Below are 26245 nucleotides of genomic sequence, written 5' to 3' on the forward strand. Positions count from 1 at the left end.
ATTTCCTTTTCATCAGGGCAGGATGGGCTGGCTGGCATTACTTCTCATTTAGACAACAAAGATTAAAGAGACAACAGTAAACACTGAGCTTCAACACTGGTGGTAAAATGAAAATTAGTCACAGAAACTAACATAGAGCCTACTAGAGTAGCTGTTTTGCCAAGTCTTAATGGCAACCAAAACTGGTTGGGTCAGTGGGACTTGCCATGGGAGGAATGACACAACAGAACAGTTGGGCTCAGAGGGCCACTGTGGTTCACTTTTCACAAGTTCAAGTCTTGATCCCTTGGTGGCAGGTGCTCAGGGCATAAGTTGAACCTCCAAATTGTCAGAATCCAGGTACTGAGTCACTGTTGCATAAGCCAACATATTTTAATTGTTGAAAGACATGAAACAGAATCAGATTGCTCTGAGCACTGCTCCAATTCTATGTGATAAAGCTTGATTAAGCAATAGCGGCAAAATATCAAGAAAGTTATAGGACTCTGCCATTTCTGTGTTTACTTTCTAACTGCAGTATCTATGTTTTAAATTCTAAAATATTTTCCCTCATAAGAGTCCTTGAAATTTCCTAATGTAAGGTATAAGAAATTGTTTCCACAGATGTAGAGGAAGTGGTCTTAAAGTCGAATACAGGTGTCAAAGGAGCGGTTTTACTTAGCATTGTTTTTCAAAACTAGTAGGGTGGTTAAAAGTGCTGAAAGTAAGACAAAGGTTACAAATTGCTCAAACTGCACGTGCTTAATGAGTCTATGAATATTATCTTCTCCTCCCTGGGGGAGGATTAACACAATTTTAGGCCCAATGTCGTATGTAGAGGGAGGAAAGAAAATATTAAAGAGTAATATGAAGTAGGTGTTCTGGGAAATCGTACACCTAGAAGTATCCAGCCAATGGAGAAATGAGGGAGGGATATTTATGTTTCAGGACAGGGATATAATTGCCTGCTTTTGCTTCTGTGGGGTGTGTATGCCTCTAGCAGCACACCAACTTCTTGCGAGAACAAATGAACTTGTCTCATCTACCTTGGGAGTCTTTGCTTTTCCTACAGAAGTTATTCTTAACAATAAGAATGTACTTTTCAAAGCAGATTTGTTAGTTGCTCCAAGATGGAATTTGCCTTGTTCTTCCTCTCCCTGAAATTTGGGCTTTTATAAGTATTCTAATGACTTAACAGTTATATATATCCTAGTGTAACTAAAGTCTCAAAAACTTATATTGTATATTATGTCTTATTTTTAAAAGTTTCTATTTTTAAATAAGTTTAGTTAACTCAAAAAATTAAGTTTAGTTAAATTTTAGTTTCTTTAGTTTGTTTTTAAAAAATTCCCGGAGGGAATTTTCTGCCACACAGCATTTATTAATGCATCTTTCTTTAGCCTCAAATCAATAAATAGTTAGCCACTTTAACTCTACAATGCCCTCTTTTTTTGAGTCCTTTTTTCTTCTTTTATAGTCTATAATGAGACACATATACTTTTCTAAAAATCACTTCACAATGCAAAATCAAATAATAAAAACCACAGGGCTTATGGAAAATATGGGATGGGACCATAACACAAATTGACATAAAAAAAGATAGGAACCCAATTTAAAAAGTAGAATGGTTTTATACATGTTAAGTAGTTAAGAATAAATAGTGGTGACATGTATGTCCTTGTGCTACTTGGTAAAGGAATAAACATTTATATAGCTTCTACTATATGTCAGGCACTGTGCTAAGTGATTTACAAACATTTTCTGATTTGATCCTCAAAACAACCCTGTGAGATAGGTACAGTTGAGGTAACTGAAGCAAACATGTTAAGTGACCTGCCCAGGGTCACACAGCTAGGAAGTGTCTGAGGCTGGATTTGAATTCAAGTCTTCTCTAATTCCAGACCCAGCATTCTATCCATGGCGCCACCTAGCTGCTTGCTCTGACAAGTCCATGACTTTAGGTGGGGTACATAACATAAGAGCCTCAGCTGTGGCAGAAGGTGGGAAGAGGGGGTGTGGAATGAGGTGGTTATCCTCTGTCCATAGCTCCTACTGCACCAGAAGATATACGAATAAATATGGAACTCAGGTTTGAGATGTCGGATGAGCGTGGAGTGTTGTTACTATTGTTTTAGAAAAGTTCACAAATACAGAAGAACAGCAAAACACAACTTTGTAGGCTAACAGCAGTGTGTGCATGTGTATGCTTTGTATATTCCTACATGGCTCAGTTCAGCTGGATGCATTTTTCAGTATTCACCTAGGGTTTCTTATAGACAAAATAGCACACAAGCAGACTTGGAATTTGAGTTATGCTCCAGTAGTTTCTTAATATATCAATTATATTAGGACAAGTTTGAGTTTTCAAAATAAATGTTATAGCAAAATTGACTATTGTCACTCATCTCTTGCCAAACATCCATACTGCACTACCTCTCCTACTTACTAGCTGCTGAAAGCAACAGGAGGAAGTCTTAGAGCTGTGCTGATTGGATACACCACAAATTCATGTTATCCAACCTCAACCAGGCTATCACAGAAGCAAATTAATCTTTTTATTTCTCCCAAATTGATTCTCTCAGTTCCTACTTAACTATTTCAAACCTTTTTTTCCTTCCTTAAATCTGCTACATCTCTCCCTTGTACTCCACCCCCTCAGCTGAGGACCTTGACTTTTGCATTAGTGAGAAAATGAGGCCATTCATATAAGCCATCATGTCTCCTATTCTCTTAATCTCAAAACCCCTTGACATCATTTCCCACTCTCTCCTCTTTTCTCCCTAGTCTCTGACAAGAGGTGACTCCTCCTCTCAGGAAGGCCAGCACTATGTGTATTTTATCCCTTTCTCTCCTATCTTCTCCAGCAGACTGTATCTTCAATTATTTCCCTTCTCTCTTGTATCTTCAGCTTCTCCCAATCTACTGGTTCCTTCCTTTTTGCCTTCAAACTTACTCAAGTCTCCTCCACCCTTAAAAAAACCTTTATTTCTCATTAATTTTTTTTTTAAGTATGAGGTCTCCATGACCTCTCTTCTCATTTGCTCCCCACCCTCTGCAATCTGGTTTTGGACTTCATCACTCAACTAAAATTTTTCTTTCCACAATTACCATTAATCCTTTAATTGACAAGTCTGATGATCTTTTCTCAGTCTTCATCTTTCTTGACCTCTTTCCTCCTCATCTCTGCCTCCTGACTTCCCTGGCTTTCTTCAAGTCCCAGCTAAAATCCCACCTTCTATAGGAGGTCTTTTGTGATCCCTCTTAATTCTTGTGCCTTCCCTTTGTTGATTATTTCCCATATACCTGGTATATGGCTTGTTGGCAAATAGCTGTTTGCATGTTGAAAAGCAAGAACTATCTTTTGCTGTGCTTTGTATTTCCACTGTGCATTTAGCACAATGCCAAGGACACAGAGTGCACCTAATAAATGATTATTTACTATCTTTTGTATTTGGTACTGTTAACTAGCCTTCTCTTACTAGATACTCTCTCTTCTCTAAATTTTCATAAGACTTTTTTTTTTCTCTCTTATCTGCCTGACCACTTCTCAGTCTCCTCCCTTATCTCATTATTCACATTACACCCTCTACTTGCAGGGTGTTCCAGGGCTATGCTGGGCACAGCTTGAACTGGCTCAGGCAGTGATGTGTTGGTAAATGTTTAACAACCTGTTCTATGAGGAAAAATGTGCTCTTGACACACTTTTAAGTTCAACCTGTATTATTAACATTTTCTCCATCACTTTCTTAAGTCTAGGCAACATACAAAACAATAAATCAAGCCCTGATTTGTAGTGTTTGCCATTTCCCAAGGTGCAAGTGCTCACACTGAAAATTTAACATAAGACTGCTAGTTTGAGCCAGCTTTAACACACCACTAGTGGGTTCTAGGTCGCCTTCTCTCTCTGTTGTCTCTTTCTTGGCACCTCATCAGCTCCCATGGGTTTAACTATCTATAGATGACTCAGATATACAGGGTGTCCCAAAAGTCCTCATTAAAGTTATTAATGCTTAAAACTGCACTGTGACTTTGGGGACACCTTGTATAGATCCATCCCCAATTCTCCCCCCAAACTTCAGAACTATATCACTGGTTGGTCCACTGGACATTTTAAGCTAAATGACCCAGAGACATCTTAAACTCAACATGGGCAAAACAGAACTCATTTTCTTTCCCCACAAATCCTCCCCTCTTCCAAAATTTCCTATTTCTGTCAGACACCACCATTCTTCCAGGCTTTCAGGGTTGCAACCTGGCAATTTCCCGGGACCCCACACTTCCTCACCTCACATAATCAGTGAGTTGCCAGATCATGCACTTTCTACTCTCACATCTCTCTCCATCCACCCCTTCTCTTCATTCACACAGCTGCAACCTTAGTTCAGGCCCCATTCACTTCTCCATTTAGATTACCGCAACAGCCTGCTAGCAGGGCCCTTCCTCAGATGTCTCTTTAAGTCCATTCTACACACTGCTGCCAAAGTAATTTTCCTTGGCCTAAGGATCTGATCATGTGACTCTCTTGTGCAAAAAAAAAAAAAAAAAAAAAAAAAAATTCCACTGGCTTCCTATTGCCTGAAGGATAAATGAGAAAATCTATTGTTTAGCTTTTCAGAAACCTTACACAACCTGGCCCTAACCTGCCTCTGCAGCCTTAGCGGGTCTTACTGCCCTTCCTATACTGTGAGAGCAGGCCAACGCAGTTCCTTACACAGGACACACCATTTCCCCTCTCCGAGCTTTTGCACTGGCAGGCCGCCTGCCAGGCGGCCCTCCCCAGCTCCCTCCTCAGCCCTGGCTCCCAGAATCCCTCTCTTTCTATAGGGCAGAGGTCAAGCAGCACCTGCCCGCGACCTTTTCTGATTTCTCTCTTCCCCCGCCCCCCCCAACCAGTCGCTTCCCAACAACCGTTAATACTTTTTTTCCCCCCATTTTATATTTCCTTATAGTCTCTCCCATTAGAACACAGGCTCAGCATGAAGAAAGGCTGTGTGGGTCACATGTGACAGTAGGCGCCATTGTTAATTGATCGATTCCTGCAGCAATTGTCGCTGTCCAAGGAGGGGACCCACGAGAGAGGTGCGAGCCAAGTGCACACACCTCTCACGCGGAAGACCTCGTGAGAAGGCGCCGAGGGTTCTAGCTCTTTCTACCGTAAGTACAAGCTAAGGCGGGCAAAGGGCTAAGGTTTCTAAGCAATACGGGGCGCGGCGTGAGCTACCTTCCTGATTGGTGGCCGCCTTTGGGGAGGGAGGGAAGAGTGTTGCTAGAAAGGGCATTTTGATTGGTCGTTCAGGAGCCGGGGAGGCGCGGAGTGACGGCAGTGCGTGCCCTTAAGTGAGCTACTGCGTAGCCTGCGGGTTCGCATTTACCCCTTGTCTCTTGGGCTGCCTTCCTGTGTCCGCATCACCTTTTCCTTCTCTCTGCTAGCTCTCCTCTCGGACAGGGGCGCGCGCTCGCTTGCCCGGGAGACATGCTGAAGGCGGTGTGCGTTCTGAAGGGCGACGGCCCCGTGCAAGGCACGATCTACTTCGAGCAGAAGCAGGCAAGGGCATGACTAGGGGCGGGCGGATGGTCCTGCTGCCCTTGGCGGGGCAGTAGCGGAGCTCCCTCCTTACCCTCCTCTGACCTCCCCTCCCCCACCCGCCTGCCTCCTCCGCCCCCACCTGCTCCTTGGGCCCCAGCCGCGGGGTCCTTGGCTCCTTCAGCCTCCTTCTAGGTCCGCTGCCTCGGAGGGCTGGCCATGCCTCGGGATCCTGGCCATGCCTTGGCGCTGCCCACGCCGCAGAAGGCGTGGCCGGGCGTGGGGTGAATGGACCGGCGGGGGGAGCGCCTTGAGACTTCGTTCCCTCGGGGAGCCGCGGGCGAGCCAGCGGTGCTCGCTGCTGAGCCTAAATGCTGAGTCATGGGGGGCGGGGCAGGGAGGACTGGGGTGCACGCCAGAGCCAGGCGTGGGGGGTCCCCCGTCCCGGGGGGTAAGGAGCAGGCAGTCGCTTAGGTAGCGTTTATTAAACGCCCGGCGCGGTGCTGAGCGCTGGGGATGCCGAGAAGGGCCCGAGAAAGTTGCTGCTCGGCAGGAGGTCGTGCAACCCACGAGATACCTGCGGGGCGATACGGGGGAGAATCTGAGGGGACGGCGAGGAAGGAGGGCGGGAGAGCAGGAGCGGGACAGATCCAGGCATTGGGGGGACAGTCAGGGAGAATGCCGGAGTCGGGAGATGGGGAGCAACGAGGAGACGGGGGGGGGGGGGTAGTTCACTGGACCAGGCTGAGGAAGGGACCAAGTTACGCCGGACTTAAAAGGACAAACACAGTATTTCATATTTTCACCTGGAGGTGATAGGGAGACAGTGGAGTTACTTGAATTGGGGAAGTGAATAAAGAAATGAGTAAAGAAGTTGTTGAGTCTCCCTTTTGAGGCTTGCCCCTGAGAAGAGGAAAAACTCGTTCTCCATCATTTTTCCTTTTTTAAGCAGTCTATAGTCTCCTCCTAATTCTCCACTGTCTCCCGGGAGACAGTGTGGGAACTTGGCTTTTCGGTGGTGATTGGGGAGGTTGAGAATCCACATCTTCTTCCCTCCCCCTGCGGGGACTCACCTCCTCTCCCGCCGGCCCTGGTACGATCTAGGAGATGCTGGTTACACCTACTTCCTTCCTGCTCCTCTGGCCCCCATGCACCAGCGGTCTGCTGCCTAACTGAGCAGATAAGGGCGGATTAGAGCCGAGATAGCGCTGGGAGAAGAGTTCGGGAGTTTAATCAAATGAACCTTCAAGAATTTGGCCCAGTTTTGACACTGCTCCTGCTCTTTATCTTACAATTTAGAGTGGGGTGGGGTAGTGTCAGTGTTTGAAACGTGTATTTGGCTAACCCTAATACTAGTTAGAGAAGGACTAATGGTATCAAGTCAAGTGAAGTGGTTTGAAAGTCAGGATGAAGGGAGAGAGGGGAGTGGATAGGACCGTGGATTCTAGATTGTAAGGGAGTTGTGACAGGGTTTCTGGGAGGATTGGACTGAGGAGGAAGAGAGTTTGCCCCAGGCATAACCTGTCAAAGGCAGGAGAAAGTTAAGATGAAGAGTGTATAGTGCCGTTTGGCTGAGTTTGATGAAGTAGAGTATGATAGAAAATTGGAATAAGATTGTGGAGGACTTTGAATGCTAGAGTGTAGGTATATTGTATTTTCTAGGTCAATAATAGGAGTGAGATGGTTAGACCAGCTGCTAGGAGGGTTAATTTGAAGGCAGTGTGAAAGGGAACCAGGGACACCAAATTGAAAGGATATTTTCATAGTTCAGGAGATAGGTCATGAGGGTCTGAATGTGGCAGTGGGAATGAAAAGCATCAAATTGAATGCAAAACGTTACAAAAGTAGGCATAACAGAGGTTGGTAACTAGAGAGATTTAGGAGAGAGAAGAATCTAAGATGACAATAGGGTTTAAGACTGGGAACCTGGAAGAATGGTGGTGCTATCAATCAAATGAGAAAGTTTAGGAATAAGTGGGTAGGGTTTCAGAACATTTATAAACTTTCTGAAAGGGGTCCTTCTTTTCATTGGACTAAATTTTCCTTGGTTTTTATCTGTCTTGTCTTTACATTCTACTTCTCTCTATGCCCTTTTTCATCTTCCTCCTTGAGTCTCACTGATGTATGAAGAAGCCAGTACTTCAGCATCACAATATTTGAACTTTCTGGAGATTTTTTTTTCCTTGGGATTCTTGTACACTTCAGTCCGTTGTTCTGCATTTCCTAACCTGTTTTATCTTCACAAGAAATCAGTATACTACCAGGTCTGTATCCCAAAGAGGTCAAAGAAAAAGGAAAATAATTATGAATATTTATAGCAGCTTGTTTTGTGGTGGCAAAGAATTGGAAATTGAGGGGGTGCCCATCAATTGGAGAATGGCTGAATAAGTCATGGTATGTGATTGTGATTGGATACTTTTGTGCTATAAAAAATGATGAAGGAGATGGTTTCAGAAAAACCTGGAGAGACTTAGATGAACTGATGCAAAGTGAAATGAGCAGAACCAGGAGAACATTGTACACAGTAATAGCAGTATTGTAACAGTGATCAACTGTGAAAGATTTGGCTGTTCTGCTCAATACAGTGACTGGAGACAATTCCAAAGGACCCATAATGAAAAATACTATCCACCTCCAGAGACAGAACTAGATGACCTTTGAGTGCAGATTAAAGCATACTTTTTTCATTCTGACTTAATCTCTCTCTCTCTCTCTCTCTCTCTCTCTCTCTCTCTCTCTCTGTCTCTGTCTCTCTCGGCAGCTGGAATAATATGGAAATATTGCATGATTTCTCATGTATAATAGATATATTGCTTGCCTTCTCGGTGGGTAGGGGAAGGACTGAAAGGATGGAGAGAATTTGGAACTCTAAATGTTTTTTTTTAAGTAATAAATAATTTTGAAAAAAAGTAAGAAATCTGTAAAGTAATATGTAGTCCCTTCTTATGGGTGAGGAAACTAAGGGATTGTAGAGGCTGTGACTTGCCCAGTTATGAATTTGTAAGTAGCAAAGTCCGTACTAAGATCATAGGTTTTAAAGCTGGAAAGTGCCTTAAAGATCATTTAGTCTAACCCCTTTGTTTTATAGATGAGAACTTGCTTATTTACAGATGAGGCCCAAAGAGATTACTTGTAACTTACACTTTGACACAGCTAGCATGTAGCAGAGCTAGGATTCAAACCTGGTTTTCTGACTCTAAATCCAATGTTCTTAATTACGTACTGCTGGTTCTCTAAATTTATGGCTTCTGATTTCTCAGTTCAGTGTTAGTTGTGGTTTACTGGTTCTGCTTCCGCCATTATGAGGATGTTTACATTCTACTTGTTGAAATGAAATTATGTAAACAGCTATGGATGAATGTTTTTTTTTTATAATATATCTTTTGAATAGAGACTTAAAGGCCTAAATTATCTAATGAACGAAAAAGCTCTTGTTTGTTGAATTGAAGCTATATATATTGTAAAAAGACTGGAAAGGTAGGAAGGGGCAGCCATGTTTTGAAGGAGTATAAAAGCCCAAAAGAGCATTTTATATTTGCTCCTGATCAGATTTTCATTTGATCTCATATTGTCTCTGGCAATACAAAGGTGAAGAATTATATAGGTTATGCTGTCAAGACATTAATAATAATTTAAAGGGGAAAAATTGTCATTTTTTTGAAATAAACATTTTTTCCCTCTCAACCTCCATCTTCCCTCCAAGTAAACACAAGAAAAAGCAAACCCTCATAATGAATATGCATAGTCAAGCAAGGCAAATTACTGTACTGGACATATCCAAAAATATATGTCTCATTCGGCATCTTGAATCCATCAACACTCTGTCAGGAGGTAGGTAGCATGTTTCATCTGGAATCATGGTTTGTCATTATGTTGATCAAAGATCTCAAGTCTTTCAAAGTTGTCTTTATGTAACGTTATTATGTGTTATTACATATAAATATAAACTATTATATAAAGTGAGTTCTGTTCATTCATCTTGAATCAGTTCATTCAGGTTTTAGGTTTCTCTGAAACTCTCCCTTTCACCATTTCTTATGGCACAATACTATTTCATTATATTCCTGTACCATAATTTCTTTTATCCATTCCCCAGTTTATGGGTACCTCCTTAGTTTTCAGGTTTTGCTGCTATGTAAAGAGTTGCAATAATTATTTTTGTGCATATAGCTCCTTTTCCTCTTTGTTTGACTTCCTCAGGAGTATATGAGCTTATTGCTGGACCAATTCAGAGCAACCCCTTCAGCAGTTTTTATTTTCTATTTTTTTGTCATCTTTTCTAGTCTAATGGAAGATGTAACCTCAGACTTGCTTTAATTTCTGTTTCTTTCATGATTAGTGATTTGGAGCTTTTTTTTACAATGCTATTGATGCCTTTTCATATCCTTTGACCATTTATCTGTTTGGAAGTAGCTCTTGTGAAGAGTTCACTTTCAACTAAAGAAGGAAACCAAAGAAGTCTTCATGGAAGAGGTTGTACTGGAGCTGAGCCTTGAGGAAGAGAAGGCAGAGATGAGATCACGTTAGGTATCCATAAATGTACAGAGAACAGATAGTAATAAATTTTAAAACTGAAGTGGAATAATGCAAAATAAGGCTAGAAATGTAAATTAGAACTAGATTGTAGAGGTTTAAATGCTTGTATTTATTCCCATTATGTAATAAGAAACCATTGAAAGATTTTGGAAAGGGTGAAAAGAAAATGAGGTCAGAAATGTACATTTAGTAAGATTTTTTGGTAGAAGTATAGATTGGGATGAAGGATGAGGACAGAGCAGCTGCGTAGTAAGAAAAGTTCAAGGAAGAGTTAATGAGACCCTGATTTACAGTGGTGGCAGTGTGAGCAGAGAGGTGGATCTATGTTTGAGAGAGATTGGAAGTATAATTGGCAAGACTGTCAAATGATCCAACTTCAAATATTTTTTCTAGCTTCATAAATTGATCTTTTAGGGCCTTTGCTAGAAATTCTGGTGGCTTTTAAATTCATTCTGAGGAATAGTTTCTCTTCTCAGAGAAATCAAAGAAATTATGCGCTTGTCCAAGTACTTAGTGAATGTTGGTTTTATCAGTGTTTTGTTTTGTTTTGTTTTTTCAACAGTAGCGTAACACAGAGTCACATCTTCAAGGCTTTGAGAGAATAGGAAAAGCCCAGGTTTGATGCCCTCCCTTCAGTTAATTTCAGTATGTGTTTATTGAGTTCTTATTATGTTGCTTGTGCACTGTGGATGCAAAGAAAAAACCAGAATGGTCTGTTTGTAAGCAGCTCACATTTTACTCTGTAGATGCTCTGAATCTAATAATAAGAGAAATGCAAATCAAAACAATTCCAAGGTTTTACTTCATACCTAGTAAATTAGCAAAGATGACAACTGATGGGAATGATCATTGATAGTCATTGATGGAGAAGTTGTAGAATGGTAGGCACATTGTGTGTTGTTGGTGAAGCTATGACTTTGTACAGTCATTTTGGAAAACAGTTTGGATTTATGCAAAGTGGCTAATGTGTTCAGACCCTTTGAGCCATATTCTAGTATTTGACATATACCCCAGAGATAATGACTAATAAAAAGAAAGTCCATATACGAGCCAAAATATTTATAGCAGCATTTTTTGTTTTAAGAAAGAACTGGAAACAGAAGATACCCATTGATTGGGGAATGGCTAAACAAATTGTGATTACTGTAAAATGATGAATATGAAGAAATATTAACGTGAAACAATGAATATGAAGAATGCAGAGCACCATGTGGAAAGATGGGCGAATTGATGAAAAGTGAAGGAAGAACCAAAAAAAAATAAACGATTTGGACCATTCCTTTGAAATTACTAAATTGCCTGCTCTTTGACCCAGCAGTACCACTACTAGGCCTGTATCCCAAAGAGATCAAAGGAGGAGGAAAAGGACAAATGTTTTTAGAGCATCTTTTGGTTTTTGTGGTAACAAATAATCAGTAACTAAGAGGTTGCCTATCAATTGGGGAATAACTGAATATGTTTTGATATATGAATGGCATGTAGGTTACACAGTAGCTAAGAGCTCTGGACTTAGGAAGTCCCAAGTTCTGATCTTCCCTCAGACTCAAGCTCTCTTTGCCTGTTTCATCATCTGTAAAATAGGGATGATAATAATATATATGTAATAATATATGTATAGCACTTTACAAACTCAACGTGCTATATAAATGCTAATTATTGTTGTGGTTACTATTGTAATGGAATACCGTTGTGCTGAAAGAAATGAAGGGGCAATTTCAGAGAAACCTGGGCAGGTTTGTATGAATTGATACAGAATGAAATATTCAGAACCAAGAGAACAGTTCATATAATACCAATATTGTAAAGACAAGCAACTTTGAAAGATTTAACTCTGGTTAGTGTAATGACTGCCCACAATCCCAGAGGATCCATTATAGAATGTGCTACTCAAAGCTTCATGATGGATTCTGGGTGAAGATTGAAGCATTTTTTTTGTTTGAAGCAGACAATGCAGGAATCAAGTTTTACTTGATTATGTATACTTATTTCTTAAAAAGGTTCCCCTCTCCTCATAACTCCCCATGGAGGGGAGGTGGGAAGTAGGAGGGAGAGAAAAATATTTTAATTGAAAAATTAAATTAAAAATACATGCAATGTAAATGGAAAGAACAATTATGACAAAATAATCAATTATTGATTGTTGAATATCTTGAATGTTTGGAAACTATAAGAACAAGCTTGACCCTAATGAAGAGCTATGAGAAAACACTTTCCTTAACTCCTTTGCAAAGGTGCGGTTCCACAGCTGTGGAAGATTGCATATATTGTCAGATTTTTTTTTTTTAATATATTGATTGGTTTTAGTGACTTTTTCCTATATTCTCTTGTTCTTTAAATAGTCTTTGTTGTGAGATAAAGGAGGGAAGTGATACTGGGAGAAATTTAGGTGATGTAAAAACAAAAGATACTCATAAAAATTAATTATTATTTTAAAAGTAGACTTCATTTCATTTTTTTGGATAAGACAGGCTTTGATACAGTGGATAAAGTGCTGGACTTGGAGACAAAAGACCTGGGTGCAAATGACTTCTGACTTCAGCTATAGTATTCTTAACAGTAGAAGGAGCATCTCAAAGTGGCTAAAAGCAAAGCAAGGATTATCATCTTCCCTTCTCATCTCAACCACTACATTGGTCTATTACTACATTGTTAGGTAACTTAGAAAGTTATTATTTATCAAGTAAACATATTAAGGTTATTCTGCCCCTAATACTTACTAGGTGTGTGACCCTGTGCAATTAACCTAATCTGTATGACAAATACTTAGGATTTATCTAAGTCATCTGCTTTGGTGGAGGGAGCTCCCATACTCACAAACTACTGGTGCTGATAGAAGTCCTTATCTTTTGTACTCCGGTGGTAGATCAGGGGAATATCATAAATAAAGGATCTTAGATATAGAGCTTACAGGGACTTCAGAGGCCATTAAGTTTAAACCCTTCATTCTACAGATGAAGAAACTGAGGAACAGAGAAGTTAAATGATTTGACCAGATTGCATAGATAATAAGTATAGGAAGTAGGATTTGAAACCAGGTCTTCCCTGACTCTAGTTTGCTGTCATTTAGCAGGCTATTTAATAAGACTTCATCATGTGTCAAGAGTGACACATTTACCCCCAAAACTGTGATTGGCAGACTGACTGAAAATCAGCCCTTGTATGCTGTAATCATTATGGAAAATTAAAATCTCTTGGATTGTAAAACTTTAACATTCTTTTGTAAGATTTCCTTGATAGCAAATATGTTTACTTGTTAAATAGTAACTTTCTGATTTATCTAAATGTAGTTGCATATGCCAGCATAAGGTTTGAAATGAGGAGGGAAAATGGGAACCTTTGCTTTGCTTTTAACTACTTGATCTACTCCTGTTGCAAAGAGTATTAGATTTGAAGTCAGATGATTTGGAGTTGAGTCCTGCTTGTCACTTGTGTGCCACTTCTCAGATGTATTAAATAACTTAACTTCTGTAAACTTTAATGGACCATACATGCAGTGGGAGAAACAGTATGGTGTAGAGGAAAAAATGCTGGATTTGGAGTTAGGACCTGGATTCAAATCCTAAGTCTTCTACTTACTACATGTGTGACCTTGAGCAGGTTAAATTCTGTGCCTCAGTTTTTCATCTGTAAAATGAAAGGTTTGGATTAGATAATTTTGAAGGTTCCTTCCACTTCTAAATTGACAAGCCTGTGATAATTGATTTCTGTTTCATTTTGTCTCTCCATCCCCAGTGCCCAGCACAGAGTGAGCTATTAATGAATCAAATACTTAAAAGTATGATAATTGTACTGAGAAGTAATATGTCATAGTGCACAGACAGCTAGGTTTAAGTCCCAACTCTGACAAACTGGCTGTGTAATCCAGAGCAAGCCACTTACCCTTCCTGTCTGCCTTGGTAAATAGAGTTTCTTCACTGAGACTCACTTACACTAATAAATCACTAAGTCTAGTTAAAACAGAGTATAATAAAACAAAAACCTCACTCTATCTGCCTAGCGCATTTAGGCTCAAATGCTTGGGAAATACCTTTTTAATAAGTCTAAACCAAAACAGCAATCTTGTCATCTTCCACTAAAGCAGCACTTTAATACCTTACGGCATGGCTATAATATTAGTTCTCGGTGAAATGCTGGGGGAGCACAAGAATCTGGCAGTTGAAGAATGTCAGCCTGGGAGCCCGAGTGAGGACTGATGACTATTTTGTTTAAGGACCAAGCTAGCCAAGGCCATAACACTCTTAAAAGACAAATTTAAGTTACAGAGGAGTTGTGATCTGCATTTGTACAGGTAGTACCCGTGCTAATAAAATCACAGATCCTTTGAAGTATTGCCATCAAGTCTATCTCCAAACAAGTTTGGTGAGTAGGTAGTCACAGGTGGGAAATTGAAATGGGCTTTCTTGTCAATAGGTACAGCCTTTGCCTTTGCACAAGCAGCATATCTAAGACAACTTGGGAAAGGAAAAAGAAAAAAATGGCAGAAATTGAAGACTGTCTTTAGCTACCTCTTCTCTACCTTCTACATCAAGGTCTTGCTAATTTATCATGGGATTTTGTGAGGCCTCTTAGGCTAAAGTATTACATTTAAATGTATGTACTTAATTTAAATGTTCAAATTACACCAGTTGAGGGTTAATCATTCAAACTTCTCTGCAGTTTTTTTGTTTTTTAAATCACAGGGTTCTGGTCTACATGGAAAAGGATACAATTTAATAATAGTTGTGATAATATCAGTTATCTCATATCCATCAATCTTAGGTTATGTAAGTGCTAACCTTACTAATGAAGAGATGAAACTCTGAAAAGTTAGATTATTTAGCTTGAGGTCACACAACTAATGTGTGGTCTTTATGCCTTTTTGACTGCTCTTCCCCCATGCCTGGAATGTTCTTCTCACAGCCCTCTCCTGACTTCCTTCAAGATTTCATTCAAATCTCACCTTCTTCAAAAGGCCTTTCCAGAATTGAAGGGATGCCCATCAGTTGGGGAATGGCTAACTAACCTGTGGTATTTGATCGTAATTGAGTATTACTGTGCTATACGACATGACAAGCGGGTTGATTTCAGAAAAACCTGGGAAGACTTAACATGAACGATGCATAGTGAAGTGAACAGAACCAGGAGAACGTTTATTACAGTAACAGCAATAATGTTCCATGAAGAGCTGAGAAGGACTTGGCTGTTGTCAGCAATACAATGATCCAGAACAATCCCAAAGGATTAATGATGAAGCATACCGTTTGTCTCCAGAGAAAGAACTGATTTTCTTTCTTTTATCTGAATCTTCTTGTACAAAATGACTAATATGGAAATGTTTTATATAATTGTACATGTATAACCTATATCTGATTGGTTACTGTCTCAGGGAGGAGGGAGAGAGGAATAGAATTTGGAACTCAAAACTTTGAATAAACATGTTTAAAATTTTTAAAAAAGGCCTTTCCAGGTTACCCCCACTATTGGTGCCCTCCGTCTGAGTTTACCTCTCATTTACATTGTATGTATCTTGTTTTTACATAGATTACATGTTTTCTTGACTAGGATATGAGTTCCTTAATTGGTTCTTTGTATCTCAGCACTTAGCATAGTGTCTGGCAAATAGTAAGTGCTTAATATATCTTTGTTGATTGACAAATTGATTGGCAAAACTGGGGACTTTACACTATATTGACAACAGATGAGTCTGGCCAAAATAGATGACTCCTATATGAATCTTCTGTTCTTTTGTCAAGTAGCCCCAATGCTCCAGAAGGTTTCTTTATTTTATATCTAGCTAAAAGGAACCATTTTCTAAACTTTGCTTTGTTCTGATTGACTGACTGTTCTGACTGATAGCTACAGTATCAATCTTGTCAGCATGGCATATATCCATGAGTTAAAAAAAATTTAATATAACTTGATTAATCTATGGTTTGGCTTGAAGAAAGCTGCTCTGAGTTATCAGGGAATAAAGTTTTCCCTTATTAAAAAAAGAAAAATCAGAAGGGCTTCCAAGTGAAAACAGAAGAAAAGAAACTTGAAGCATCCTAACCTATATCAAAAGTTTAGAGGGTAGAGAAATGTCATGGAGAAACGAAAAGGAAAAATGACCATTTAACATTTCATGCTAAGGAATAGGAGGTCCTTCTGAAAGAGGAGGGAGTTACTGTTTGTCCTCTCAGGAATAATGATTTTAGTCTGGATGATCTCATGTGAAAGATCATTCAGGAAGGGTCAGAGAGAGAAGAATAGTAATGGTTGGTGACTCTCTCTTCAGAGGTATTGAGGCAGTTACTTGTTCCTTATATTCTTGGAGTGTATCCAAGACATCATAGAATCTCCCAAACCTGATGACTGTTAACTACTTCTTGTCATTAATTTGGCCACAAATACCAGAAAGAATCAAGGAAATGTTACTAAAGATTATGAAGTCTTGGGCAAGAATGTTGACTAGGAACATAAGTTGTGCTTTGATGATTGTTGCCCATTGAAGTCAGTGGCTTCAAAAGAGAGGAAGATTGGGAAGTAAGTGGCTGGTAAAGAAGTATCTGAGAATGGGATTTGGATTTCTGGAGTTCTGCTTAAGGTAGAGGAAAGACAGGCTGCTAGTAAGTGATGGAGTACACAGAATAAGGATGCATTTATCATGAGTCTTAGAAATCTAAACAAGAGAGTTTTAAACTGAAAAGGAAGGGAGAGGAACAAAACTTATATGTATGTCAGTTAGATATAAATGAGCTATAATGGAGAAAACAGAAATAGCAGGAGAGACACCCACAAATTCACAGACAAAATCTAGTAAAGAGGCCAGCAATAAAACCTCAGATGTCTGTATAAATACATGAGGTGTAGGTAACATTTGACAATAATCTATTACATTACTGGAATAAGGCTTTGAAAGTGTATACTATTGTTCAAAATGAATGGGTTAGGTCAAGAGGCAGAGTAGTATTGTACTTTAGAAGATACATTGCAGAGAGGAAAGCTTAAGAACCAGCATCAGGGAGAACCTGATGGACGATATTTGAGTGAAAACAAATGTTAAGTGGTATTACTGTTGAAGTATAAACACCCTGGATAGAAATATAAAGAATTTGAGAAATAGATCACAACCCTGGCACACATAAGTATAATAACTATAATTAGTTGGACATCTGCTAGAGTTTTCTCTCTACCCAAATCAAAACCACTAATACTTCATGGCTTAATGCTGATTTCATCCTTCAAAATGTGTAGTGGGACCAACAAGGAGAAATTATATTCTGGATTCAGTTTTCACTGGGGAGGAGGAATTTATTGTATTGAAATGATGGGAATCTTAAAGGGAAGTGACCCATAACCCATACAGAATATAGGAGAGCAAATTTGTGAGAAGATAGGTAGCATCTCATATTCAGGCTCTTGTCTTTCCCTAACAAGTTGTGCTGTTCTAAATACTCTCTATTCCCTCCTGCCCATTAAAAAAAAAAAAAGCAACTCCCATATCTGATCTTCTATGTCTAGAATTTTTCAGACTTCTAGCTGTTAGGTCACAAGCAGAGAAAGAGGGAAACTGATCACATGCACTTGAGTGAAACCTTACCCTATCTGTCACTCTTAAGCATCACTGACCTGCCTGAATAAGTGGCGTGATAATAGATTTAGGAGTCCCACTCTGGGACCCCACCTGTTGAACTGGTCATGTGCGAGCTTGGTGTAATCACATGCTAAGTCCTGGCAGCAGCTTATTGGTAAGATCTCCTCCCATTCTGTAATGCCTTAGGCCTCCTGGCTATTTCCCTGGCTGTATCTCTCCCCTCCCTTGGAGGTGTCTGTCTTGATCCCAGTTTGCCTAGATTTTAGCAAAAGCATTTGAAGTGAGAATATTATTTTTGTGAACAAGAGAGGCAAAGGTGCAGTGCATGGGTTCAGAATTTTTGAATGGCAAATCTCAGAATATTAACTCATAATTGTTTGGTGTCATCTTGGAAGGAATTCTCCAATGTACTGCCCAAGGGATCTGTGTTTGACCCTGTGTTGTTTTATATTTTTATCAATGACTTGGCTATAGGACATTATAGAGGTCATTCTTCAGTAAATAGCCCAAAGTGTGGACTTGGAGGCATAGCTAACATTAGAACTGTGGTTTATCCAAACTTTCTGCATTTTTAAAAGTGTTTTATTTTTTTAAAGTTTATTTTAAAGTTATCTACATGTACTGCTGTAATAATAATGTGTGTTATAAATCTTATGAATGAAAAGCTATTAAGTGCTTTTTGTTGTTGTTCAGCCATTTTCAGTTGTGTCTGACTCTTCATGACCACATTTGAGATTTTCGTGGCAAAGGTGCTTTAGTGATTTGCCATTTTTTCTAGCTTATTTTGCAGATGAGGAACTGAGGCATACAGGGTTAAGTTGAATAGCTAGTAAGTGTCTGAGGCCAGATGTGAACTCAAGAAGATATCTTCAAGACTCCAGGCCCAGCATTGTATCTACTGCACCACTTAGCTTCCCCTCTCAGTAAATGCTTACTATGTGCTAAATACTGGGGATACAAATAGAAAAATTTAGGCAATCTCTACCTCTCAGGGTGCTCACTTTAAGTGGGGGGAGACAACATAAGTATTCAGTTACAGAATGGATGGCAAGGCCCAGAAGTCCTAATAAGGCTATTGTTGTTTGTCCTTTGTTCCCAAAGAGGACCAATGATATCAAGAAAGTGACATCCTGACTTTCAAGTGAATTGGATTGAAGTGGGGCTGTGCAAAGTCTCCAGCCTCACTCTCTTCTCCAGAGCTTCTAGGTCCAGTGGAAAAATATTGATCAAGACCACTGGAGATGGCCCCAAATGCAGTGGGAGACCTTGGCCTTTTTAAGCTAAGGTCTCAGATTGTCAGAGGCAACACCCATTCAGTGATTAAGGTTGGTAAGAAATGAGGCAAAAATTGGCCTTTTTTACCTACTTTAAAAAAAAAATCAATCTTGGAGGGGAAGATCATCAGGGTTTCTGCCCAGAAAAGAAACAATTGCTATTTATACTCACTCTGAGCCAACAAAACCCAAACAGCTCTTGAGGCTGTAGTGATGGTGTGAATGGCAGGGTTCGGGGTCCTTTAGTTACATTAGTAGGTCATGCAAGTGCTGGAGTTCTGGAAATTCTGGCAGGGCAGATGGTAAGGCATGGTGGTTTTTCATCTCACTGGAAGGAATAAGTTTAGTGCCTCCCACCTCTTCCAAGTTGTGAACCCATCAAGCAGTTTGGCCAGTTTGTAGGTGGTGTAAGAAAGGGGGAGAAGGCAAGGAAGTGTGGAATTTAATATTTGATAGACTAAGGATCACCATAGTTTGTTGAATTAGGGAACTGACAGTCAAATCTGTGCTTTAGCAAATTCACTTTGGCAACTCTGTGGAGGATGAAGTAGAAACTTGGAGGTAGGGAGACCAATTAGGAGAATATTGTAATAGTCTAGGGGAGAGGTGTAGAGTAGGGAAAGGTGAAATGTTGTGGAGGTAGAAAAGAAAAGATTTGGTAACCTATTGATTCTGTGTAGTGAATGAAAGACACATGACACTGACGTAAATATGGAAAGCCTAGAAGGGTAATGGAGTCTTCAAGAGAAATGGGTAATTCAGAAGAGTGGTATATTTGAGGTGTCTCCAAGACCCCCACCTTGGAGACCATTATACTAGATGACAAAGTCAGACTCCAAAAAAGATCTCGACAGGATAGAAACATTAGGAATGAATCTCAGAGGAAGAGATTCTTGGTGCGAGGTTGGAGGTGAATAGGCTCTCTATCCTTTCCTAGCTATGAAGGCTTAGTAATTCAAGAGGAAAGGATACCAGAGACTCCTAAAATGATGTGCCTTTCCCCTCAAAAACCTGGATTTTATAAAACCAGTATTTTAGTCTAAAATTATATATTTTGGTTTAGATTTTCAAACTTTTATATGCAGAGTCCTCTGTGGTCACTGAATATTGGAATTGGAAGCCACCTCAGGTCATCTTATTTAACACCTTTATTTTATTGAGAATTAAACTGAGTCCTGCCTTTTAAAGTGAATTCACGTCTCTTGACATCAAACTCAATGTTTTGACTTTTCCTTCCTTTGATCCTGCAGGTTTAATTTTCTGAAACTAGTTCGCCTACGTCCTTTTTCTCCAGAAACAAAATGGCTCCCCACTGACCATAGTCTAGTTGACTTAGAGACATTTAATACCTGACATAAAAAATTTATTGATTCCTTATCAGTACCATGGGTACCCTATAGCGGTATAGAGTTACTATTAAAAAATTAAGATAGCTGGTTAATCAGTAATGACTTGTTAATTTAGTTATTTCAAACTAATCAAATCTTTCTTTGAATAAAGGCTGGGGAGCCTGTGGAAATCAAGGGAAGCATTACAGGATTAGCTGAAGGAAATCATGGATTCCATGTCCATGAATTTGGTGATAACACTCAAGGTAGGTTTTGTAATTTATGTGCATTTTGTTGGGCCATTATAGTTTGTCAGTAAAATAATATGGAGGTGAAACATGTTAACCTAAATTTGTCAGAGGAATCAAGATAGGGCCATCCCTGTTTTGTCTTGCAATGGACACTTAGGTAAATAAATATTAAATATTTATTAAATTATTATTATTAAATAAATATTAAAATTAGTCTTGTTTTGTTGGTGAGAGTGGAAGGTCAAAAAAGCCAACTGTAATGGGGCAGCTAGGTGGTACAGTGGATAGAGCACAAGCCCTGAAGTCAGGAGGACCTGAGTTCAAATCCGGCCTCAGACCAAACACTTGACACTAGCTGTGTGACCCTGGGCAAGTCACTTAACCCCAATTGCCTAAAAAAAAAAAAAGCCAACTGTCTATACATAAAGCATAGCAGCTCTCGTGATTCGGAAAAACAATTTTGTCTTTTAGGTGCTACAGCTAGCTATTCATCTGTAAGCAGCATTCAGTAAAGGAGAGTGGGGAGAGGTATCAGAGCTATTTTCTGTGTCACATTCCTCAGTTTCTCATGTGTGCCTTTTATTCCTTTCATAATATACTTAGTAGACAGAAATGTCCTCAGTCTGTCTAAAACAAATTATTCTATTAGAATGAGTTGGCTTCTAGTTTGGAATTGGATGAAGGGTAATTGAGTAAGAGACTTAAAACTACAAAACTATATAGAGAACTTATACCTTCTAATAAAGATATCTCCTTTAACTTCATTGTGGAATTTCACCATCAGAAAATTAGCTCAATGTAATTAGAGATCAGTGTTAAATTATTGTACAGATATTTTGTGTCTCTATTCACTTGACTGCTATATTCATTGTACTTTTAAATGTTTGACAATTCAGATAAGAAAAGGAGTATCAGTTTGCAAGCCAAGTTTAGTCCATTGGAAAAAGTACCTTTCCTTAAGCCATCCTGGCTTATCATTTATTTCTTGGCTGAAGTTTTCTCCCAATGAGAGATTACACGCTACTGCTTAGTGGTCTACATGTTATACATAGACCATGTCCAAAGTTAATGGAAGAGCCTTAGTCAGAAAAACTGTAGTTTAACTGCTAGTGGTTTTAGGTGACAGAATACTCTTGTTCCAGCTAGGCAATGGGAATAACAGCTGCTAGGGAACATACTACTCCTGGACATAAGGAGATGGTGTTTCCCCTCCTACCTCAGTGGCAGACAGTTGTTGCTACTGCCAAATTCGCTGCTGATAGGAGAGACATGGTTAACTTTCCTCTAAACTAGCTCATTCTTTGGAAAAGTATAGGAACCGTTTACCTTCTTGCTACTAAAGTTCTATTTTACATGAAGTTGAAGCCCAGTAAAGTAAAAGGACTTGCCTAAGTGATGGAAGGGGTTTAATAATCCCTACTTTATATACCAAGCTACTACTCAAGTTATATTTGTTGTTGAGTCATTTCAGTTGTGTCCAACTCTTTGTGACTCTATTTGGGGTTTTCTTGGCAAAGATTCTGGAGTGGTTTGCCATTTCAAGTTATATTAGTCTGGGGGGGGGGGGGGAAACCCAGTAAGTAAGCATGGGTTAGGAAAGATCATATAATCCATGGTTTATTTAATCAGATGGAGTTGTGAGACAATGTTGAATCTTCACAATATGGTTTTATTAAAGTTAGTAATGTGTTCAAATGATTTTTAATGAGTTATATCTGTGCTTTCATTTGAATGGATAACAAGATCAAAAACAAATTTAATAGTGACCAGTATCTACCTTTTTTGGATTATTTAACTACCAAATGTTGAAGTAAAAGTACTTACGGGGAACTTGATAAGAAACTTGAAAGTTTTCAAAAAGAAGCCATATGGATTTTTCTTCCTTAATACAAATGATGTGTGGACTTGAACTTAAAAAAGGAATTCTACATTTTGGTATCTAAGTTTTGGTAGGTAACTAGTGTACAATAGATTTTAAATAATTCTATTTCAGTAACTTTGCTGATGAACAATTTGTGTGATTAGATCTTTATAGAAGTAATAATTGATATTATTGATTATAGATTCTTTTTACTAACAGGATGTACCAGTGCAGGTGCTCACTTTAATCCTCATTCCAAAAAACATGGTGGACCAAATGATGATGAAAGGTAAGTGAGAAAAACTGTCAGGTTTACTGAGAGCTCTTGATTTGTAAAATGATACAAGTTGAATTCAGGCCTCTAAAGGTCTCATTTCTATTGATCTGCCTTGGTAGAACTGATGTAATGGTGAATTTCCACTTAGCCCTACAGAATTAGTTGTTCTATGAGTACTCTTTCCTCCTCCCATCCTTCCACCTAGCACAACATCAAGAATGTATCATTTCTCCCCCATTTTCAGTGTAGTGTTGGGGACACTAAAAAATTAACAAATGGGAGCACAAATTAAGAGGGCTTTGTTTTTATCATGTTTATTTAATACAGAACACAATGTCAAATGAAACAGAGGAAATGACATGAATATATAGTATTGTCAGACATTAGAATAAACCAATCACCATTTTTAAAGCATGGGGGAGGGAGGAAATCTGTGAACATCAAGGCCTAATTGATGAAACTACTTTAATACCATTCAAACGGGGGGGGGGGGGGGAATTTCCAATTTCTACTTTGTCTGTGGAATCTTTTATGAAAAGTAAATGGTTTAAAAGGAAAATAGTTACAAGGTTCAGTCATGTAAGGACTGATCATGTCAGGGTGAGAATCTTAATAATTCACTACTTATTCATAGGATAAACTAAACTATGATCAATAGTTCCTTCTCTTGGTTATTGGAAAGAATCTATAATCACTCACATTTCCCCTCCTCTTTTCCCTCCCCCCCCAAAAAAAACTTTCCATCTAATGTTACTTTGTCTTTTTAAAGTTTGACTAGGTTAGTTGAAGATTTTTTTTTCCAGTTTTTAATTCCTATATCTGGCTAATTACCCTTATTTGATCAGTACTTAATTGATCAAATACAAGAGGTAATTTCATCCTGGAAGCTAGGGTCTGACTTTAAACTTGGAAACACTTGGTTGGAACTGAGATTGCTTGTTTGTGACCCGTAGGCATGTTGGAGACCTTGGCAATGTGACTGCTGACAAAGATGGTGTGGCAAAAGTGTCTATCAAAGATCATCTAATTGAACTTTCAGGACCAATGTCTATCATTGGCCGTACTATGGTGGTAAGTGTTAAAATATCAAGTGTTTGTGTGTGCACATGTGCAGCTTTCCTAATGCATATAGGCCTTGTGGCCCTGGGTATGTCATTTAACGGTTGAGTGCTCTAAGCAGCTCTGTAAAACTTTAAGGTGCTGACCTGCATTATTAGAGGGAGTTTCTTCATACAAGTCCAGCCACCCCAACTCTAAAGATTCTTAGTAATGAGACTGAGACCCATGTTTTAACTTGGCCTTATAGTTCAGCAATTAAAATTAGGCTTAAAATCAATGCTCACAGTGAAAGGGAACAAAAATAGTGACCTTGGTCATTGTGCTATAGAGGTTAAATGCTAATTCTTCCCCATTCGATATCAGAGGTAAATTGTTAAAGCCTTAGAAACTAAACGTGGGAATTTTTTAATTTGGGGGGGGTTGGGTAGTGGTAGAAAAGAGAACGATCCTGGATCTGAGTTAAAATAGCAAGTCATTGTGAGTATTTTGGGATGTTATATATCTTAATACCCAAACAACTCAATTTTATCAGATTTTGCTATTTGATCTGTCAATATTCAATTCCTTCCCTCCCCTCTCCCACCTTTTTTTTTTTTTTTTTAACAAGTGTTTTGACTTCATAGGTTGCCACATTGCTCAAAACACGGGGAGGTGCTAGTCCATTTCACTTGTAGATCTAAGAATGTTTAAAAAAAAAATCCACATTAACACAGTTTTGGGGATATCTCTGGGCACTGTTCCGCTGTGCTGTCTTAACATTTTGATAGAATTTGAGCCCAATTTGACTTGTTCCCTCAATTTGTATGATATATAGTGCAAACAGTATTAGAAAATCATTATAATTTCTTTGGTATTATGGAAGTCTAGGATCAATATGTTCTAGATTTTTAGCTTGTTAATTTCCTTTATTATAATAGTAAACTGCCTAGGAAAGAATTTTATTTAGATATACCACAACATAACCTATAACATAAATCCTATTAAATGTTACAGGCTTGTTTTCCTAAAAAAAAGTTACCATATATGTGTTCATTAATCACTAAAGGTTCACTTGACATGCCCCTTGATCTATGTACATGAGGGTCTTACCTCTCAGGGATTAGGGAGGAAAAAATAACGTGTGTAGTAGCCTCTTAGGACATAGTTAAATTTTCTTAAAATGCCTTTTTTTTTTTTATTAGGTCCACGAGAAAGCTGATGACTTGGGCAAAGGGGGAAATGAAGAGAGTGAAAAGACAGGAAATGCTGGACCTCGCCTAGCTTGTGGCATAATTGGGATTGCTAAGTAAATCATTTTCCTAGGATATAACTCAGGTACCTAGGAATACAAAGATGTGGATGATTACATGTAGAAACATACTTGGCAAGACCATTAAACACTAATCTTAACTCAAAGCTTGTGTGAAACTTTAATTGCTTTGTTCAAATGTCTCCAATGCAGATTTATATAAAATTTCATACAACCTATGATTAAAATGCAGCAGTGACTGTGGAATAGTTTCTGGGAATTAAACAGTGTCTGGCATAATTTTGTTTAAACTTATCAAACTTAAGGCTGGTCCCAAACATTAGATGTACAAATGTTTCTTCAAAGTGAGCTATGTTGGAATAATTCAAAGTAGAATTTAGCTCCCTTAGGCCTTGGGAAAGTTGATATCAAGTATCATTTGTGTGTCAAATTTAACGAGTCAAGACATATGTGTATTATTTATAACTAATTTCCTTTTTAAAAAAAACCCTGAGAAACCTGTTTCTAGCAGCTGGCTCATAATGGACCATGTTTAGGTCCAATAAAAGGATAGTTTTCTTGGACAAAGAGTATATATCCTCCTGCCATGGCTTAAGACAAGATAATGTGGTGTCCTAGCATGAAACAAACAGCTTTTAAATAACAGGTGGCAAAATTTCTACTTTTGTGTGAAAATCTCCATTTATTTACAATTGGTTTAAGCCAAAATCTAAGTCTTAAAACCATATTGGCTAAGAGTAAGAAACTTACCTGCCAAGTTAGCATTTTTTTCCTTTCTTCCACAGTCATGCCTTAGAGTATGCCCAGTGAGCCCAGTACCTTTTAGTATATAATAAAAACGGAGATTGGCACATTCTGTTTCCAAGCTCCTTCCATAAGATAAAATGCTGCAGAACCCCACCCCTGCAAGTTAGTTGTTCAACTAAATTCAAAACTGAAGTGGAGTGTTATTTAGCCTTATGCATGCTTAGGTTTTTTTTTTTCTCTCCCCCCAAAAGTGGTCCTTATCCCTTATCTTTTAATCCTGTTTACATTATGCAACTTTTAAAATGAAATGTATTCAAGTCAAGGTTTTGAATGAAATGCAAATAATGGTGACCATAAAATTTAGAAAAAATATAAATTATAAGGTAGAATATCTTGGCAGAGATATACTAGCAAAATGTCATACTAGATCCTTTCTTTTCCTAAAAATGATACCAGTTTCAACAATTTATAAAAATGTTTTTAAGAAAAAATGTCTAAATCAAGCTGGATACTATTTTTAAAACACTAACATTTTAAAGGAGTAGAAAAGTACAACTTGCAAATCTCCACTCATCTCCACTAGTAACAGTCCATGGATATAGGCA

At 38.7% G+C, this 26245-nt stretch overlaps 1 protein-coding gene across 1 annotated transcript; it reads left to right on the forward strand.

Annotated features, from left to right (window-relative positions):
- The first annotated feature begins 5308 nt into the window (after positions 1-5308).
- On the forward strand, positions 5309-25039 carry SOD1 (superoxide dismutase 1). Its single transcript, XM_027875506.1, has 5 exons — positions 5309-5524; positions 20369-20462; positions 22528-22597; positions 23539-23656; positions 24826-25039. Exons 1-5 carry the CDS (start codon positions 5453-5455, stop codon positions 24931-24933), a joined length of 462 nt encoding a protein of 153 aa, XP_027731307.1. The 5' UTR covers positions 5309-5452; the 3' UTR covers positions 24934-25039.
- The last annotated feature ends 1206 nt before the right edge of the window (positions 25040-26245 follow it).

Source organism: Vombatus ursinus, unplaced genomic scaffold, assembly GCF_900497805.2.
Source record: "Vombatus ursinus unplaced genomic scaffold, bare-nosed wombat genome assembly UNPS02014809.1, whole genome shotgun sequence".
In the NCBI taxonomy this organism is placed as follows: Eukaryota; Metazoa; Chordata; class Mammalia; order Diprotodontia; family Vombatidae; genus Vombatus; species Vombatus ursinus.